The 21,024-nt window shown below is 42.4% G+C and overlaps 1 protein-coding gene across 1 annotated transcript in view; it reads right to left on the bottom strand.

Annotated features, from left to right (window-relative positions):
• PIP4K2A (phosphatidylinositol-5-phosphate 4-kinase type 2 alpha) overlaps positions 1 to 19,794 on the bottom strand; it is a 108,765-nt gene extending 88,971 nt beyond the window's left edge. Inside the window, exon 1 of the mRNA XM_066316273.1 lies at positions 19,493 to 19,794. Within this exon, the coding sequence (XP_066172370.1) occupies positions 19,493 to 19,633 (141 nt within the window). The 5' untranslated portion in view covers positions 19,634 to 19,794. The remainder of the gene's footprint in view (positions 1 to 19,492) is intronic.
• Positions 19,795 to 21,024: the final 1,230 nt, after the last annotated feature.

Below are 21,024 nucleotides of genomic sequence, written 5' to 3'. Positions count from 1 at the left end.
CCCAAGTTTCTTCTGCTGTCTTGTCATTCTGGTAGATGGCACACACTCGTTCTGTTTCACAATCGATCTTCAGGTTGTACCTCCACCTGCTTCACTGTGCTCTAGGTCACCTTGAGAGATCGAGATTTGAAGAGCTGTCTAGTTACTTCCTTTTAAAGATGGCTTTTTCCCTCTTTTTTATACCATCTCTTTGAATGAGATGGACTTTGACACAGGTATTTGATGATGTACAAAAGACAAGAATCACTTAAATCTTCCTTTAAAAATTCAAATTAGTCTGTGCTCACCTACCATTTCTTTGAGCCATGCTGTGTGGTGATAAGTGTGTAATAAGCACAGCTGGGCCACATCACATGTGGTGTGTATGTTACACAAACAGACACTTCCATTGACTCAAGTTAGGCTCCAATACCCTTAAAAAACAAAAAAAATCAAACTGGTGTAGGAAGGACAATGCAGGAAAAAAAAACACCCCTTAAGACAGAGGCAAGGATTTGATAAAGTTAGATTTATGGCTCTCTAAAATCTCTGCCAGACTCTTCTTTTGTTTTGTTTAAAACAGAATGGTAGCTGAACTTAATTTGTTCACCAACTTACGCTCTTATTGCAAGATATTAGCACTGGAATAAATCCAGTTTCCACATAAGTAATTCATACACACCTGTAACATTATATTCAAATTATGCAACAAAACTTGTGATGAACAACAACAGTTAAAAGTCTGTAATATCTAAAAAGACTGAACAGTATCATTCAGACTTAATTTTGTTCATTTTCCCACCCACAAACTGCAGACTGTGTATCACTTCTTATGCAAAGGAGATATTAATAGCTATAATTTACACCATAACATTAAATTTGCATTAGCTATAGAATCAGTTCTCATCAGTTTCCAGAATAATGGTGTTTAGATGAGGTTAATGCATTTCAAAACAGTTTACCTTACAGCTCAAGATTGCAAAGCCAGGACCTTGATCTACCCGCAAGACAAGAAATATTATTTCTTCTATCTATCTCCAAAACCTCAGTGCTTAAAACAACATTTTAGTACTCAGCATATTTAACATCCGACTGACAGTCACATTTCGCTTCCCAACATTCAATATTCCTTCAAAGCAGAACACTTGCCTTAAAACACACTGAAATGTGTATCTAATGCTCACCACATCATAGCAACTAACAGTCACTTAGCCACATTTTTTCAGTGAGGGACAGAACACAGCTCCCTAGTTTCACCTCCCTTAGATTTAGCCTTAGTCTCAAAATAAATTAATTTTTTCAAGCTCCTCTACACAACAAACACTCCCATTTTTCTAAGAATCAAGGTACTACCCTGCACATAATAGCCTCTCCTCATTAGGGAGTCTTGGTCCATCTCTTCAGCATGAAAAAAACACAGTGAGGACAAAGGAGTCTTGCTTAAAGATGTAACACAGTGAAGTATTGCTGGAGTCTCATCAAACTCTGGGAAGTTTAGCAGGAGCTTTGAAGCCTTGCTACACAGACTCATATCTGTCCACTTCCAACAATTTTCAAGCTAACCAGCATAAGTAACAAAAGTAAGACTAGAGAAAAAATGCAACAATAAATTAGATTTTTTTTCATAACAATAAAGTAAGGATTAAAAATTCATAGACCTCTATATCATATGTAATGGCATCCTAAAACATTGCAAATATTACAGAATTTAACTAAACTGAAGGTATGAAAAGGCGTTTCAAAGATACTAAGACCTGTATGTCATGTATAGGACATCACTGCAGTTACACCACAGGAGTGTGGTATATTCATAACTGGGAAGAAAAATCACCTAATCAAGAACCTAAAAAGTTTCTCAAGTAATTCAGATGAGTGACTTCTCTTACAGATACAATTTTATTTGAAGGTCTCTCATCAACAATTCCTTTTAGAGAATTTTATTGAGGCACAGCCATTCATTGTTGTAGACTCTTCTGCAGTTATGTTCTTGCATTAATAGTTTAAGATATTTTCCATGAAAAGTATTACCTCACCTTTTACTGCCAACTTCAATTAGATTGACTCCTTGACCTGAAAAATTCATAAGGTAAAAAAATTAAAAATTCTAACATACTTCTATGTAGAGAGCTGAACTAATCCAATATATAGTGACCTATTCTGTAGGATCATACCAGCACTCACACAAATGCTACAGTAATCTACTTTCCCCTTGTCTCAAACTATTTGTGGTATCGATGTAAAAAGCATTTGTAGCCTTTTAACAGGAGTGCTCTGGCAGAACTGAACTCGCCTTTGGCATGGGCCTAGCAATTCTCATGAATTTATTCTTTGGGGTCTGAAGTTTAAGAAACCTCCCATTTCTTCCAAATTAAAAGAATAACCTCATCCTAAAGCCATCTTACTTTAATATATTCCTCCTTCCACTAACATCTCTGGAAGTATAAGGGATTGCCCTATGAGTCCATGTCTATGCAACATTTTCAGCTACAGCAAAATGGAAAAGCAGTCAATCCAGCAGGCTCATGTCCAAACTACCACCCTGAAGTCTTGTCAAAGGCCCCATTGACCATGCCACAATTCTACTATATTAGATTTTATTTTTTGTAATCAGTTAATTATGTCAACTATAGAACAGACTTCACATAACTAATGCAGCAGCGTTTCTTGGGAAGCTGCAAGGCTGCCAGCACAAATATTTCAAGGCTTTTACAACAGCTAGTTTTTATGGTAGAGCCTATCTCATGCTGCTGGTGTTTCAATCTTTATTGTGCTTAACATAAAGGAGAAATGTCTGTCATAAGGATATTGTAAAGCTGCTTTTGAGTATTAAAACAGATTTTAAAATTAAATATTAATTGTTAGAAAAGCATACATTAACACATACAGAGACAAGCAGACCAAGACTCAGTGGCCACAGTAAATTTAATCAGAACCCACACTCCATTAACAGCTGGAAGAGCTCCAGAAGCCGTCTGTGCCCTTGGCCATCTGCCAAGACCACTGATTGTGTTTTAAGTCCCCTGAAATTACAAGGATTTACTCAAATATGCCATTCTCCACTCTCAGTGCAGTATTTACAATTTTCTTTTGTGGCACATATAAAAAGTAGCTGTCTACCTCGCCACCAGCACACTTGCATGCTACAGATGTACACAGTCAGACATACTTAATGCCACCTAAATTGCAACTTTGTTTGGTACGTTTTGCAAATGAACTCTAGAAAAAGCACTAGTGACACCTAACATCAAACTATAAGTAGTATCTCAGATTTTAATTCAAGTATGAAATTTAATCTATTGAGACAAAAATAAAAGCTTTTGAGCATTCACCAGAGCTACCTACAAGTATGTTAGAGACAAGCATCAAAATTAGTGTCCCAAAAGCTTCATTCAAGCCTACTGCTCATTAGTCATGGCATGCACTAATACATAGCTCTTACAATAGTGTTGTGCAGGGAATTCTGAAAGGAGGAGGAAGTGTTAAAACTCATCACAATACCTGAAAGTCTTTCATATCAAAATGACAAGTCAGTCTGGCCACATACCAAGAAATTTGGTGAGCATAATATCTTCCAAGAGTATATGCCATGCAGTCACAATCCCCTTTGGAGACGTTCATGTAACGCAGTATTTTACTTAGGCAAGATATCAGAACATCCTAGTTATGAAAAGAAATAAAAATCAAGGCAGATAGCGATGACTAAAAACTCTTGTAGAAACAGTGGTAGAAAGGGAAGTAGAAAACAACCTACAAAGCACAGTACTTGTTCAATTGCAGGTCCAGAATACTCTGGAAGTATTTGATGCACATGTCATATGTGGAGTCAACTCAACTCTGAATTCCTCAAGCCTACACCAAGATCTGCCATCATGAAAGGAAGAGCTAGAATAGTTGCACAAATTATGCGCATTACAACTCACACAGACTAGAAGCTACTCTTGAAAGCACATCAGTGCAAGTATCTAAGTACTGCCATGCATATGTTTGATGTATGGAAGCCTAACAGCATAAGAAAGGGAAAATACTAATTGTCAGAATAACTCTTTCCAACTCAGAAGACTACTGTACAATACAATGCAGCACTACAGTGCTAACTTTGCTCATCCCCTTCTCCAAAGTAGCTCCACGGCAGAGTAACCCAGCTTGTCAGCCAGATCCAGCCTCCCACCCCCTGGCATTCAATATGTCTTTTGTTGAGCTCAGCTGGTGACCTACCCTGACAGTAGCCAGCAGCAAGACCAGCTCAGGCTGTGGTTTTCCCAGCCTTTTGCTTCCCAGCTAAGCTGAATTAAATGATTTGCCACTTGGCAAGTGGGAACAGTCCTGCCTCTTTCTCCGATTTCTACCAACAACCCCTTCAATCAGAAAGCAAGTTGACTCAGCTTATGAACGCAGCAAAAAATAAGAACAATATAAAAGCCCAAAACACAGACTTTTTGCCAGAATAGTCTCTGGTCTTTTAGCAAGCTGAATTGATTTACTGGATCATCAGACAAATACTAGAGCCAGCACAAACTAAGCAGTAGGAACTCTGCATCCTTTTATTGAAGCCACAGACACAGCTGAGAAGGGCTTGATCAGAGTTATTTATCCCTGTACCTTAAGCCACAGGTAGTACCACTGCTCTGCTGCAATTCATACTGCTGAGACACAGCCTGATAGGAAGACTGCATGAGAAAATACAAGTAGGTCACTCAGGAGAGAAACCACTTGAATCTGAAGCATGTCTCATTGAAGCAGCAGAGAGAGGAGATGTCAGTCTCTGAACAAAGGCAAATTAAAATGGTATGTTGGACCAACAGTATATGCTGAAGGTCTGTTTTAGTAAGCCAGTTAAGCATTAGATGTATCATGTAAAACACATGGCAGTGCACAGTGGCTGCACAAACATATGTAATTTCAATTAGAGTTCCCGTACTTTTTCACCCATGTCGAGTTTATACCTGCTTGCCCAAGGCACTTACATACTCTGTAAGCGCACAGCTGTGAGAATCTACAAGTGCCCCCAGTATGAGTGAAGTTAAGACTGGGATGCAAGACACGAAAGCCAATAGTCTGCTCCTATCACAATAGGACAGACTCATTTGTCCTGCATCCCACCAGGCAGCTCTGCCTATCCCTTTTGCACTGACTGCAGTACTTGTCAGATCCCACCAGAAACTAAGTATACAATTTCCTAAAAATATTTTCTCCTCTCTAGAAAACAGTTTGGTCAAAGGTATAATACTGAGAACAGTGGAAAAAAAAAATAGGACCAAACTAACAACTGTTGCTAAAATGAGGTGAAGCAATACCTGAAAATGAACTACAAATTATTCCTTCCAAGACTTCTACTAGGAGCATATAATCAGAGATATAAAAGAAGACACATAGATGCAAGCAAGCTAATACAGCACCACCCATCTGGCAAACTGTTATTCAGAGTAAGCACAACTTGTCCCTCAGGAGAAAGACCTACTAGAGACACAACCCTAAACTGGAAGGAGACACAGCAATGGAGGTGTAAGTGATGTACATTCAAAAACAGAAGAGAAGAAACTCTAGGCATAGTAATAAAATATCATTTCTGTGAAGATTACTTTCAATAGTCTCATATAATGCCAGGAAGGAGTCTCATCAGAGGACTAACTGAAAGAAGTAAAGTAACTTTCCCGTTTCTTGACAAAGGCAGAGGAACAGTTTGTTCAGGTTTCCTTATCACTTACTGCAAAACTCACAACACTGAAGACAATACTATGATGGACTAAGTCCAACACATTTATTTTTAGGTTAAACTACAGACTAAAACTGGTGCCAGTGTCTCCCACCGGGACAAGCAGAAGCACTTCCAAGATACCAAAAGCTACCATAGATATGGACTATCCGTATTCCAAAGGCATTTTTAGAAAATCCCATACCAGAGACTATACTTTCATTTCCTTTACATTTTAGTTGCCTAGCATTTCCTGCATATATATCTAAAAACATCTCCCCTAAAAGACTGGCATATTTAAACTGGCAATATGAGAGTTGTCAGACTTTACTGCTTCTTTTCTTGACATAGAAAGCACAAAATTGATTAAGAGTCTTGCTATCTGTTGTTAGAGGACAACAAGCTCAAGAATAAAGAAGCTTATTAGCGTAAGGCTGTTGGTAAAACCTATAGAAGCAGAAACTTCAAGCAGTATCTGACAGATTTGACTTTTTCATCTATCGCTCCTCCTCCTAAGGATCACCATTACAACCTTCCAAGTTTCAAAATCACTGCCCTCTATGCAGGGAAAGAAACCAACAGAGTCCCAAAAAGGATCTGGTTCACAGCTGGCACAGACCAAGGCTTAGCCTTACCTCGGCAGCAAGGCATCACACAGCTCAACTCCCAGTGTGCTCTCCTGCCCACTGTTCCCAGCAGTGCTTCCATCCCACTCCTATTCTTTCTGCTCCCCTCTGCCTGCCTTGACACAGTGTTAGTTTTCAGCAGGCAAGCAGCTGACCTGGCTGAGCACACACACATATTGCTAGCAGCTGAGCTCACCTGTGGAAAGGACATGTTTTAGGGAGGCACACACTCGTGATGAAGCCACACTTTTATAAAACAACTTGGCCAGAAATCAGAGAAAGACAACTGAAAGCCATAGAAACTCCCAAACAAAATTCCCCACTAGTCTGCAAAACACCCTTCCTCTTCCATATGTGGAGAGTGAAGGCATAATGCCAGCTTTAGATTTTTGGAAATCTTAAGGAGTGAAGGTATTACACTGCAGTATTACTGGTATCAGGTTATTTCATACTTCCTGACCTTAAATACACCTTGGAAGGGAGTGGGGGGGAAGCCACTAAATAATTTAAATAGTTCATTAGTAAATCACCATGGAAAATTAACAAGATTAAATTCTTTGGTTTCATAGTGCTGGAGCTAAGTGACAAAGGAAGTGTCACTTAGGTAAAAGATGTTTATAACAACACAGGATAGATTTTATATTTACAATAGGCATGCAACAATTTTGCAGTCATGGCCTGGATAATTGAAGATGACTAACAATGTTCTAGAGTTTTCACTGGTGGTTAGCTTAATTTGGCTTTGACGTAATCTTGCACAATTTGATATTTCATTCTAATTTTTGGTGACAATTACCATTCCAAAACTTTAGACATCCACAGCATGGGCACCTCTCTGATCAGTCACCCTGGATACTTTAGGAGCAGATTTCAGCATCCACAATCTGTGCCGGCTTGACTGGCCCAAAAGCAAAGCTGCAGGCTGGATTTGTTTGACTGCACTTCTATCACTGTTCCATTTACCATGCCCCTCCAAGGTGGCTGCAAAGCTGTCTGCTCGCTGGGGGAGCTGTGAAGTAGGTACCTTGTGCAAAAGTGAGTGCTGCCAACTCCACCAGAAGCCCCAGTCAGATTCTCCTGAGCACTTTCCTTTGTGCATTACTTATGCAAATACATGTAAATACACAGGATCTCAAGGCTTTAGGAAACACTTCAGAAAGCAGTAAGTTAATTAGGCAGGAAATCAGCTTATCTGTCCTGGAAGACACAGCAAAATTCAGCAACACTGATCCCTTGGACAATCCATTAAAAAAAAAACCTAAAAACTTGCAAGGTCCCGTCAGTTACGTAGCGGCAGTGCTGTGACTCACTGCACACTGTTATTTTTATCTTTATGTGTGTCCAAAAGCTGAGCATTTTCACTCCTGGTTTGTCCGGCCCATTTTGTCCCCCCTACCTCAAACTCTGTGACATTAGATGTATCTGAAAACTTAAAGTTGCATGTTTTTCAAAGAGTTTTTAAGAAGTCTAGCACAAATTGCAGAGACTAAGTTATGGCACAACCACACCAACAACTACACTGTAACGAAGTTTAGCATTCCTGGACTAAACAAACTTCAACAACTGAGAGATCATTTCCATAAACTAGATACCCTACATGGTTACAACCCACAGAATTATATTTCAAGTATTTGAAACATCAAGCACTCGAGGACAGAGAAAAACACTACTACCTAGACAACTATTATTAGTCCATATTGCATAGTATAGAAAAGCAGGATGCATCAAAAGTGTGGAGCAAGGCTCCAGACACACTCTATAGTACCCAGAAAGATGAGTCTTTGCATCCCTCAGCAGAGGTGTCTAGAATGGGAGGTTACTCAGCAACTTCTGTGAAAAACTTATATTCAAGTAAAGGGGAAAATATAGCAAGCATGAATCTGATAAAGCAATTTGGAGCTCAGAGCTGCCAGCTAGTGAAGCAAAGGTAAGTGGTAGAGAAAACGTAGGTCAAGGATCATGCTTTACTATCTTGGTTCTCAGTTGCTTCTTCCACCTACTTGAAGGCACAGTATTAAATTTCACCATCTAAATGATCCATGCCAGCTTGCACCACTATTTGAGTCTGTTTGCAACAGCAGGTAAAGAAAATGAGGGAAACCTTTGCAGTAAAACTACTTGCCTTTACAAGCAGCTATACAACTTCCTCCTGAGAACTCCATACAGCCAAGTCTACGTTCTTTAATGAAGGGACTAGGTTTTTTATTATTTCAATACAGTGCTTCCCATGCCAGAAATTAGTGTCCTAAATTATCTTTTTTCAAAACCTTTGACCAGCAAGTCAAATGTTCATAGAACATTTCAAATTCTCCAATTTTTTTTTGAGGAACAGGTTATATATCTATTTCAAGACTATCAGCAAGACACAGATGATCAGGGTTCCTTTCAGTTTCACTTATCAAAAGGCCACTATTAGTCAGAATACAAATCTGACTGAAAAACAAGCAATCCTGAAATCTCAGTTATGTGCTGATATGTGACACAGATCTCCTGGATGATTTCTTCAATTCAATGGGGGTCCCACGGCAACACAAAAGCAAGCAGGTTACTTCAGGTGTTACTTTCTACCACCCGAGTACAAGGATGTCTATGCCCTTGTGTCCAGGTTCCAGCTCACATCTTAGCCAACTCAACTACATAAAGTAACACACATTAAAATATGATAGCTTAAATCAATCTCACCCTGTAAATAAAAAAAAATTAAAAAAACCCACAGGATCTCTTAAGCAGTGAATGCAGTTTTAAAGTGAATTTTAGTGTTGCTATTGAGATAATCATATGCACACAGCAACTCCAGTGACTGAATTACTGTCTGCCAGCTAGACATATTTCTGGATCCCTCATCTGTTTTTCATTTCTGAACTTTTCAGCATTGTGCTGCCACAAGAACAGTATCTTGTGACAAAAATCAAAGAAGAATGTTTTCATGATCCTAGTGAGTCTTAAGGCACATAGATAAAACAAGAATTTTTACAAGTCAAACACTATAAGGATGCTTAGCAATTTCAGCAATACAGACATCCCCCAAACGACCGATCATTACACACATTCTCCTGTAAAACAGTTAGAAACATGGCTTTTCAGGAAAGAGTCTACATTTTGAAGGGCATTTATGGCAGAGTAAAGACGACCTCAAGCACATTGTTCCAGAGTAGCTAGCAAGAAGCAGCCCATCACAAAAGAATCATCACCCATCAGAACCCAATAAATCTTCACCTTTCAGGTGACCAGCACATCATGCAGGAGAACCACTACTTTCAGGCTCTTCCAGTAACTTCTTAGTTAAAATTAAATTTCTAATGTGAAGCAAGTCACATTCAGCCAGCAACCTCAGCAAGTCGTTCCCAGGAAAATGAAAAACTTGACTTAAATGTGAAAGTCTGGGAGACTTCCTCAACAAGACAGGAATATTAAAAATATCCTACAGAATGACATTTTTCAAAGAGAAACTTGCAATATACTTCTCTGCAAGATTCATCAAGTACAAAAATAATGTCTGAGTAATTTCACCTGTGAAGTGAACTAAAATGCCAATACCAGGTAATTGCTGTAACATGGGGAAAAAGCCTTAACAGGTGAGAAAGATTGTGGAGAAGGAAGAGAAATCCATTGCACTTACACCAAGAAAAAGGCATAGTGCACTAGCAATGGTCAAGATACTCAGTATTTCAATACTGTTTTGCTTTGATGTACTGCAACAGAACAAGCAGATGAGCAACAAGGGGTGCAAGATTATGTGAGCTCACAGACATCTGAACCCTATTAACATCCCTGAGCCAACACAGCCTGAAGGACATTGCTCACTCAAATGAAATAACCAACCACAACCGCCTGCAGCTGTAGGTAGAAAGAAAAAGCAGCATTGTTGAATCAGCTGAAGCCCAAAATAACAGCTGGAAAAGCTGCTATATCAGGAACAGAATGGGCAAGAGGTTCCAAAATCAGTGGTTGCAGCGCTTTTTGTGTGCAAGCAGGTACACGGGTTTGTTAACAAGCACAAAGGTTTTGTTTCTGTAAATGACTTTTACCACTTGTCCTCTGTAAGCCTGAGGAATATCCAGAAAGCTTTTCTTGTTTGGTCCTGTCCACTGTGTCATCACAGGAGAAGGCTGGTTAACATACCACACACTGCAAAGTGAATCACGAGCCAGATTGAAAGCATATTCATGTGACAATTCTGCTTAAGACCTAAAAGAATTATTGAACGAGAAAATTTCTTTTCAATTCTCCTCTGCTGCTGAGGGCAGGGGGAACACACATTGAGAGCAGCAGGGACACCTTAATTTGCATCAACCCCAAGGCACTGCACAGGAAGCTGGTGTCAAGCATCTGACACTGCATTTCAGTTTGAGTGAGTCATTTCTGAGCCCTCTACCTGCAAGTTTGCAGTGACTGAGAATGTTTGGAATGGGCTTTCCAGTAAAGTCAGCTTGTCTAAGACTGCTGTCATTCCCAGAGAGAAAACCAGCTCTTTTGAATAGCCAGCTGAGATAGCATGTGTTGATAAGTCCTTCCTCTTCCAGAAGTAAAAATAGATATCCCATTCCTCAACTCAACTGCTTTCTCAATTTTTGGTATTTTGCAACTTGGTCGCCTAAAACTAGCTGTATATTCAGCTCAAAATACAAAAAGTCAGAAAGACCGAAGCAGGAAGCTCGGAGATTAGCAACCTTGCTTTTGTTATGTCAATCTTGCAACTCTTGCTCAGCTCCAGGAAACCATAATACTTGAGATTTGCACATTGTAAAGGGCCCAAACAACCACAAACGTTAACAACTGTTTCTCTTACCTCCTCTAGAAAGTTTTGTTATAATCACCCAGAATCCAACCCACGAGGGTCACACCACACCATAACACCAATAAACACTAACTACAGAAAACTTACATTTCTGTGTGAGAGAGAAAAGCACACTGAACAAATAAAAAGCACAGCCAGCAACAGTGACATCATAACCTGCTGTACCAAAAATGCTTTTGGTACCGGCATGATCTAGCAAAGGTCTACAAAACAGTGGGCAACATGATTATTGAGGCTTGGCACCACAAGCTAATCAGATATTTCTCAATTTCAGTTCAGTATGGTAAAACTAATAATAAGCTACTTTCTTTTAACTGGTCTTAGGGTAACCAAGCTGGGTGTTTTCCTCTCTCCCCAACCCTTCAAAAAAGTGACTGCTACAGCTACTTCATAGGCTGCAGGAGACTATTTAAAGGTAGGATTCTCAAGAACTGTTATTGTTTAAAAGTTCTTCCAGGTGTTGGCAGTTACCTCTAAAAGCAACCTCAAAAACTCCAGCACCCAAGAAACCATTACAACTTTTCCGAAGACATTTAGTCTCTGGATATGCAAGTTATGAAATTAGAGGGTTTATCATGTTCTAAAAACCAAGACTGTAAAGAAACCACTGGGTGCCATATAGACAGTTCTGTGTTTTTTCAAAATACACTACTATTTCAAGAGACTAAAATAGCTGAGAAAGGTCTCCTCATTCAAAGTGCAGAATCCAGTGAGAGTTCCCTACTCAAGTGGGTTTTTTTATTGTGGACAACAGTTTAACTTGAGGTTACTACACATGAAACTGAGCTATAGATAGGAGATCAGTGGTCAGTCACAGAGCCCACTCTAGAGCAACGCAAGTCCTTCCAACTGTCCCAAAGCTACTATTAAAACTCACTCTGAGTACACACACATCCTCTTCCCTTTATGCTCCTTGCAGTGGTCGCAATTCCTCTTTTAGCTGGGACTGCCACAAATATGGCCTTTTGTGGTATAAAACACCTACCCCATTCACTTCCCTGCATTTACTTTTCTGTTAGCTTATCTCCCCAAATAAACTTGCCATAGGATCAGACCAGTACCAGAGAGAATGGAAACCAGTCCAGCAGCCCCAGCTTTAGTAGGCTTCAGTATTATGGAAGCTGTAGTTTGTCAAACCTTACGCTGGCTTAAACTGGCACTTCCTTACAAGGAAGTTATTTTCCTCCATCTCTTCTGTTTTTGCATCAACTCCATGTTCTCTGTGCTGGCCCAGCTGTTTGCATAGCTGGACCATGAACTCCAATGAATTATGGTCCATCTAAAAAACTCCTCAAAATGTATTATTTTTGCTGGATTACTACTTTGGAGCTGAGTAATAACTAGTAAGGTAAACAGATACAGCTGAATTTGTTAACCAGGAAGACTGCAATGGCAGAGATTGATAAAATGCAAACACAGGTATAGCCAAGCTGTGAGACAGCATATGACTAAGATACCAGGAGGGAGATGAGGAAAAGTAAAAGACTAAACCAGTTCGCTCAAGCAGTTGAAAGGTGGTTCTGTAAATCTTAATCTCACCAAGGAGCTCCACAGGCTTTCTAATAGTGGCACATAAGGAAATTAATTTTTTTCAGCTTTGTCTTATGATCTAAAAAGATCATGCATATGATCACAGCTCTGTAAAGAATATTAGGATTGCCTTGGGAGCTTCTAATGCACACAAAAGAGCTGGATTAGACTAGCTACCTTGCTACACAAGGTAGCTGTTTCACCAAGCCTGATGAAAATCAAGTACTCTAAAACATGTATGGCCATTAAGTACTTCTACTACGAACTATTCAACTCCATCCTTTGAAGATAAAGCTAACGTTTTCTTTTTAGTTTGACATCCATCACTACAGCATTCAGCTACTTCAAACAATTTTCACAACACCCTTATTAAACAATCTCTTAACATAAAACTAATTAACTTATTATATAACAGCCCAGGCTCAACAGGAAGATTGTAAGACAGATGATCATGTAGCAAACCACAAGCAAGAAGTCACCATCTCAACAATGCAAAGCTAACCCAGTTCACTATTTACCAGCATACAGACTATGAAAACCAACAAGGTTTGTCACCACCATCCATACCAAGGCAGCAATTTCTTAGACTACTTTAACTATTTTGCTAAGTGCAAACACACGGGTTACCAACAGCAAAAATGAGGGAGAGAAATCGGAACTTATGTTAGATATTGTATAGTAAGTACCAAGTAAAAGAAACGGAAATACACGGAAATATGCCTTGGAAGTAAACATAAAATAATTCATGCTGGAGTACAGAGATGAATATGTACTACTTTCAAACCTTTAAAACCTCATAGTTAACAACCACGATGACTAACCTCTCAACAAGTCAAGAGACCCATAAGCCAAAATGACTACAACTCCCAAGTGCTTAGTTTTGGCAAGATCACACTGAAGAGCTGTAAATAATGGGTAGTTTCACCTTACTGTAAAGTTGTCATGAGGTTGCACAATGTAAGGATCCCTAAGGCACAAGACGTTTTCAAGGAAGAACAGAAAACAGGACTGTAGAGCAGGAACTGAATAATGGAGTGAGTCAGTTACTGTAAATAAAGTTTGCCACCCTGAAACTACAGGAGGAAAATAAACAGCTACCAGGCCTGGGCAATGGGTGTAATGTAAGTGTCTGCTTTAATGAGCAAGGAATACAAAAATAATACCCTAGAGACTCTTAAGGCATCTGGTGCAGGATATTCAAATAAGACAACTAAGCTGAGCCAACAAAACAAATTCATGCTGCCTATTTGCTTCATGGAACATTGTCCAGCCCCCTCTGCTAGGGTTAATGAAATTCAGTTTCAAAAACCCACAGGAAAAAAAAAAATAACCCTAGCCTTTGCAGCACCTGATCCTGTAGATTGAGAAGAAACTACAGAAAGTAGTTTTGAAACTGCTGCTAGAGCTCCTTCACAGCTCTTCCGCTCTCATCCCTAACAGAAGCTACTGTATATGCCCCCTTCAAGAGTTTACAGAAGGACATGAAATATCACTCCCATTTGAATTTCATGGAGGCATGTTTACTACCCTTAACCTAATGATAATATTTACCATTTATTTTTACTAGTCTATCCACTCAGTTGCAAAAGCAGTATCAAATTAATTTCTACAGTACACAGAGCCTGACACCCAAAAAAGAACTAAGTCTTCAATAAATAGCTCTTCCTGTTCTGCTTCCCTCTATATGCAAACATCTGGGCTGACTGCCCAACTGACTATTATAAATAGTTTTAATTGCTTTATTATCTGCTCTGATGTAATCAATGCTTTTTAATACATTGTTTCTTCCAGCATCTTAGAAAGAGTCTTCTCCCATAGTCTAACACCACCTCCATTAAGCAATTCAAAAGATGGGCTTTTTCCAAAGCTCACTGCTGAAATTCTTGATTAATACCTTTAGTTTTACTTTGCCTTAGTTTTGAAAAGCCACTTACAACACAGCCACAGCAGTAATATTCTGCATTAAATACAAATAGTAAGAACACACCGGACAGGTGATGAGTAGCCCTCCCCACTTCAAGATCATTTCCAACCAACCTGTTGTGCTGACAGCCAGTGCCATGAGACAACATTATGGTTCTACATCCTCAGGGTGCCACTAGTCACATTATCATTTAAGACTATATTAAAAATATGGACACAAGTTATCAACTCCTGTAACTTTCGAAGGCATACCACTAGCACTAAGTACTGTGGGCTTGGTTTTGTCACTGATCTCACCCTTTAATGAAAACTAATCAAACATGGAATTTGTATTACAGAAGGCAACACCTAGTTTTCAATTACTTAGGTTTCATCTTCCTACAGAACAACTGAATGACACTTTTTCAGTGTCATTTTCCTACCTGTACAATGTGTCAGGACAGAAAGTTCTTAGGACAAATGCTAGGTAAGTCAGGACTAAGAAAAGTGATCTATGCCACAATCAAGAGGTTCCACTTTACCTAACAAGTTCTCCAGTGGCAGGTCAAAACATAACGATAGGTATTAATAGGTGCACTACTCGTGTATTTGTCTGGATAAAAGTTTGTAACAGGAAAGATCATTATACTAACTAAGAAAACTCCAAAACTGAAAACTGACTAGAATAGACATTTTATAGCTTTCTGCAGATACAGAAGCATTCTTAATGTGATCAAATACATCTTACTGCATGAGAGGAGGAGAAAGATGCATCTACTTGTCATGCTTCCCCCTCGCCCCACCTCCTCTAGAGTTAGAGTTTCTAACTCTCAGGTGAAGGAATCCAATACACTGATAAATAGGAGACCCATCACTCTGTCTTCATTTTTCTGTCCTGGCGTTGTTCCACTTCCCTTAAAAATATCAAGCAAGAATACAAGGAAGAGTGCAACAGTAGCATCAAGCTCACAGTGCCTCATGTGATAAGTTGAAGAAGGTCATGGAGTTTATCTTGTGTTAAATTCTCGAGCCACACAAAGTACACTCCTTATGTACTCCACAAATTGCTGGGGGGAAGTAATTTTATCCATGTATTCTTGTTTCTCCACTTGCTTATTAGGCAGCAAGTGCCATTGAGAAGTCAGGCACTGTTAAATTTTTGGATCAGCTTGTAATCATCCAAGAAACAGATGGCGATTACAGATTCCAGGGGCTGGAGGGGGGGCTGTTTGTTTTTGGTTGGGTTGGGTTTTTTTTAAACTTGTACAGTATGCTCAATAACTTCATTAGGCATTCACGCTCTTCTCCTAAACACATTTAATTTAATGGTTGACACAGTGGGCAAGCTCTCCAGCCGTCTGTTCTTTACATCAAAATTAGTTACAAAAACCCCACCGTATTAGTTTTCTGCTATCTTTCAGGGTGATATTTTGAAGGACCTAAGACTACAAATTCCCAGCTTTCCCAACAAGCTCATAACAGAAGCAGGCAACCAATTCTAGTGACAGTACACTCACCATCATTGTGCCTGGGATGATTATCATAGGATGCAGAAAACACAGAATCTGCGGCTTTCCTTTTTAGGCATAGAAAGCAAGTTATATGCCGCCTTCCTTCCAACAATCATTGGAAATCCAGCAGCAGTGATAATATAGAGGTAAGAATGTTATTTATCACACAGTTGTAAATTAAATACACTTATGGTGCTAGTTAAAAATATAGCTTTAAGTCATACTAACCACTGAGTTTAAATATTTACTTCAGCAGCACAGCCAGATTATCTTTGACACAGGGTAAAAGACTGAGATAAAAATCAACTGCTAATGATGCAGATGCCTGCAAGATCCAAGCACTGACAATTAGTCTTTGCTGCTACAAGTCATCAGTATTATAATCAGATCTACAAAATGGGACACAGTTGCTTTCCCTTTCACTTACCAGCAAGCTTCATTCCACAGCATATGTCAGAACACTGAGAAATGAATTTACAGCTCTGAATGTGAACACATTTTTTTTCTTGCTTCTTAAGACATTTGGGCAATGTTCGCATGTTTTCCTCTCACGTGCCCTTTGAAGTTATTACAGAATTTGACTGTACTACCAAGCAAGGTTCTGCATTAGTTATCTCTCTACTTCTACCTAAACAGCATCAGAGAGCTGCTTACCGTTTCCTGAATGGGCGGGTAATTGATAAGAACCTTGGGTGGTAACAGTCATGCCTCTGCAAATTTCCCGCCCCCCCTTAAGAATTCACACCTCTGCTGTCAGCCCTCAGCTTTGTGGCAGCAATGTTGAGGTTTTCCCTTTAGAGTCAAGTTTCCTCCTCGGACAGGAGAGTTAGACAACAGTTTGCTGGTTTTGGTGGGGGTTTTTTTCTGTAACTTCTTCACATTCAATTTCAAACTCTGAAAACCCTCCAAAACACAACCACCAAGTATAGTACTAAGACTAAAAAGTTAGTGAACTGCAGAAAAATCACCTTTTTCCTTTTTTGTCTTCACCAAGTCCTTCCTTCCAAAACATGCAGCAACGTCAGAAATGAAGGAACTGCATCTCAGCTTCACTGCTTCAATACTTATTGCCCAAGACAGTAAGACTCAAAGACTTCTATTGTCTCATTAATTGACAGGCACTACAGGCAGTCTTAAATATAATTTTTCAGATGATTACTATGTTCTAAGTATCACGAACTATGATCTATGCTCAGTTCCTAGCCTAGCCTTTGCTTATGGATTTCTGTTCATTCTGCTAAGAAACCCAGCGATTCTTAATTACTGCTCTTAATTAACCCACACACATTGTTTGTGTTTCTCCCATGAGAAACTCTTACTTGTGATAACAGAGTTAAACCACACTGCACACTTATTTTCATTTGCTGGACAGTGCCACATGAAGCATTACAAAATGACAGGAAAAGCATCTAACAGAGGAGCCTGCAACACTTCAATGCTGCATTCTTGGCCAAGAAGAGATGTTTAATTTGGACGCATCAAATTAACTTTTTTTTCCATGCTCTCTCATTCAGCGGGATTTCACTTCCACAGGGCCTCCAAGCATTACTCATGACAACATTTTGCAGTGGGGTAAGGAAATGGAATGCCATCTGCAGAACATAACAGATATTCACACCTACAACCATCACCTTCCTGTGAACGTGAAGCCTCTTTTCTCTGAGCCGGCTGTGTTGCTGGTGTTGCTTCTTGAGCCTCTCGAATGAAAGGATTTCAGCTCACAATTTTGAATCTTCTGTGCATGAACCAACACACTTTATTACATTTTCTACTGGGAACAGCTCAGCACACTACAGCACACGACTGCAGGATGGTGAGGATAACGTATGATGTTGCATTTGTCACTATTTACTTGGGTATTACTTGCAGTGAAGAGATCTTTCCTCTTAAAGTAGCGATATTTCCAGTGTGAACTCACATAGCAATGAGCTGTTGCAACAGGAAGAGCTCTGCTTTCATCTGTGATCTTCTCCCTCTCTCCTCAGGGAGACAGTGAACAGCTAGCACACTGCCATTCAGTACAAATCTCTCACCCTGCAATTACCAGGTTGTTTTCTTTCATTAAAGAGGCCTGTTTGGGAATTTTCTGTAACACTAGCCACTAAAAGAGGAGCAAAAGAAATGTGTGCATTTAAGCCAAATTCAGGCTAACAGAATATCACGCAGTTCCACAATTAAAGGTATTTCTGCTCTGTAGATAAATAACTACAGTCTTATCAGTTCATGATAACGGACGTCACTGCTCACAACTGAGCTACAGAAAACTTGAAATCTTTTGTCACCATTTCCTACCGACTCACAGTGCTACCTTAAGCAGAGTATTCAACTTCACTGAAGCTTCTTCTCTGTCTGGTACATACAGCCAAAGCATTTCCCCATGATCCTCACTTCAGACACTGTGCTGTTTAACACAGCTCTAACAGGGCTCAATCTTGATGCACAGACTCCAGGCTTTGGGCAAAAACTACTGAAACATCCACACAGGAGAAAGACTCACGGGATATAGATGTGTAGGAAACAAAAGGAATAGCGAGTAAGTACTACAGGCTGCTCTGCCGGTTTCATGTGGCTGTTTCAAAATTTGTAGTCTAATCTCAAATTGCACACTGACATTCTTACAGGCTCGTTACTCAGCAGCAGATGTAACCCATGCAAACCCGACACGGGCGTACAGGCTTCGCTCCGCCAGCAGAAGGGAATACGCTTTTTGCTCAACTGCCCTGATACCCGATTTTTGGCGATCTTTGGGCTCTACACTTTTAACCTGCCACGGTGGCTATTTAAAGATGCAAAGCTGCGACCTGAGCCTCGTAATGCCCAAACCATGTGACACCTTTACCAGGCTCCTAATTTTAACGCAGAGCAGCGCCCGGCCGGGGGTTCTCCCGGAGCCCGGGCCGCCCGTCCCCGCAGGGTGATGGAGCACTTCGGAAATGGTGCAGTTCTGCCGCCTTACCACACCAAGCCCTTCCTCTTCCCCTCCCCCGCGCACACCGGCAGCGGACACTTGCAGAAGCGAACTGCACGGACACGGGACGAACTTGGCCAGTTCCCATTGATAACCGGGATTTTTCCCAACTGCAGCACATCCACGCGACGCCCGCGCGCGGCCGGCGGCAGGAGCGGAGCCGCTCGGGTTCCGCTCGCGGCACGGTCCCCTCCCGGACACCTCCCGCCCGCCGCCGCCGAGCGGAACCGCGGGGCGAAAGGGCGGGCACGGGCTACCGCGGGCACCGTGCACGGCCCCCGCGCATCTTCCGCGCCCGGGCAGGGCGCCGCAGCCGCTCCGCGCCGCGCTCGGTACCGCGCTCCCGACCCCGCCGGGCGAGGGGCGGCAGGCGGCGGGGGCTCCCGGAGGGACGCGCCTGCCCCGGTTCCGCCCGTGCCCGCAGCCCCCGGGCGCGATGCCCCAGCGAGGCGGGCGGGCTTGCGTGGGTCGAACGGCGGCGCTTACCGAGTGGTTGACCCCCCACATGAGGACGCTGAGTAGCGGGTCGCTAGCCCGGAACAACTTCACTTTTTGCGCCACGAAGTGCTTTTTCTTGGTCTTGGTTTTACTCGCCATGACGGGCACGATGCTGCCGGGGGCCGCCATGGCGCTGCCGGCGGCAGAGGTGGAAGCGGCTGGCGCGGGGTAGAGCGGCGGGCGGGCAGGAGCGAAGGGCAGGGGCGGTCAGCGCCGCGGACGAGCGGGCGGCGGGCGGGCAGCCGCGGGACGCCGGGCGCATCCCGGCCTGGCGGCTGAAATGGCCCCGCTCGGCGCGGCGCCCCGCCCCCGCCCCCCCCCGCGGGGAGCGGCCGCCGCCCGCCCGCCACGCACCGCGCGCCCGCCCCGCCCCCGCGGGAACCGCGGAGCGCCGGCTCGGCCGCCCCACTGCGCATGCTCCCAGCGCGCGGCGCCTGCGCGGCCTCGGGCGGCGGGGGCGCGCCAGCGCCTCCCTCCCTCAGGGAGCGGGGCCTGCGGGGCCGGGGCTGCCTCCGCGACCCCGGGGGAGAGCGGCGTGACCGTCCGCCGCCCTCCGGCCCTCTCACGGTCCTCTCTGGGAGACCAAACCTGGCGTCGCCCTACTCTTCAGCTAGCTAGTTGCTCACACCGTAACTTTGTACACTTTGTGTGACAGTCGCTCCGGTTCCAGTTCCCTCTCTGTAAAGGCATCTGTAGGAATGAGAGGTATCTCTGCGGCAGGGCTTTGGCAGCTGCTCCCGCCCTAGCTCAGCTCCCTGAGCAGAGTGGTTCCTTACAGTCGGCGTGCAGCAATACAGAACGCTCGGTCCCGTGCAAGAGTATTGCACCCCTATGGCATCACTGTGCTGTTACACCTCCAGCACAATGTTTCTGAATTGCCTCCATGGCCACAGAGGATGTGGTGACAGGTGACATCCTGCAAAAGCACATCTGCCCAGCTCAGAAATATCGAACACCACATACGCTTTGCTCCGCTGTATGATGAGGAACTGAATGACGCCTCCCATCACTGTTCGGGGTCAGTACCCACGGGTAACAGAGCATGCATCTCCTGTGCCTTTACCATCCGTCATACGTCAGCTTCTGAATGATACAAACTGAGCTGCCTGCTGTAGATACTGGTTTGTTCATCAGCTGATGCCTCAGCAAGGTGACCAGATGCTTAGGGAGAAGCAAGAGCAGGGCAGCTCTATGAGTGGACAAACCACAAGTGATGGTCATCCCACCACAACCAGTGCTCTCAGTGACAAGGCACGTGCCCACAGGGCTCACACTCAGAGCAGGGTGCCGGCAAGAGCACACATCACATCAGCAGTCCCAGAGAAGCTGAGGTGATGAACCAGGTCGATCCAAGAAGATGCAGTGCTGGCACAGGGTCTATCCAGGGCCAGAAACAGGTGCAGGCAAGCTACCTACAATAAAGGCCCAAGGTACAGCCAGAAGACAGAGCTGGAAACAGGTATACCTACAATGTAGCTCAGGCAAACACCAAAACTGTGCCCTACCTGAGCTTAAGTGGA

The sequence above is a fragment of the Sylvia atricapilla genome, chromosome 1 (assembly GCF_009819655.1).
Source record: "Sylvia atricapilla isolate bSylAtr1 chromosome 1, bSylAtr1.pri, whole genome shotgun sequence".
NCBI classification, from domain to species: Eukaryota; Metazoa; Chordata; class Aves; order Passeriformes; family Sylviidae; genus Sylvia; species Sylvia atricapilla.
This window is presented reverse-complemented; position numbering and strand designations above follow the sequence as displayed.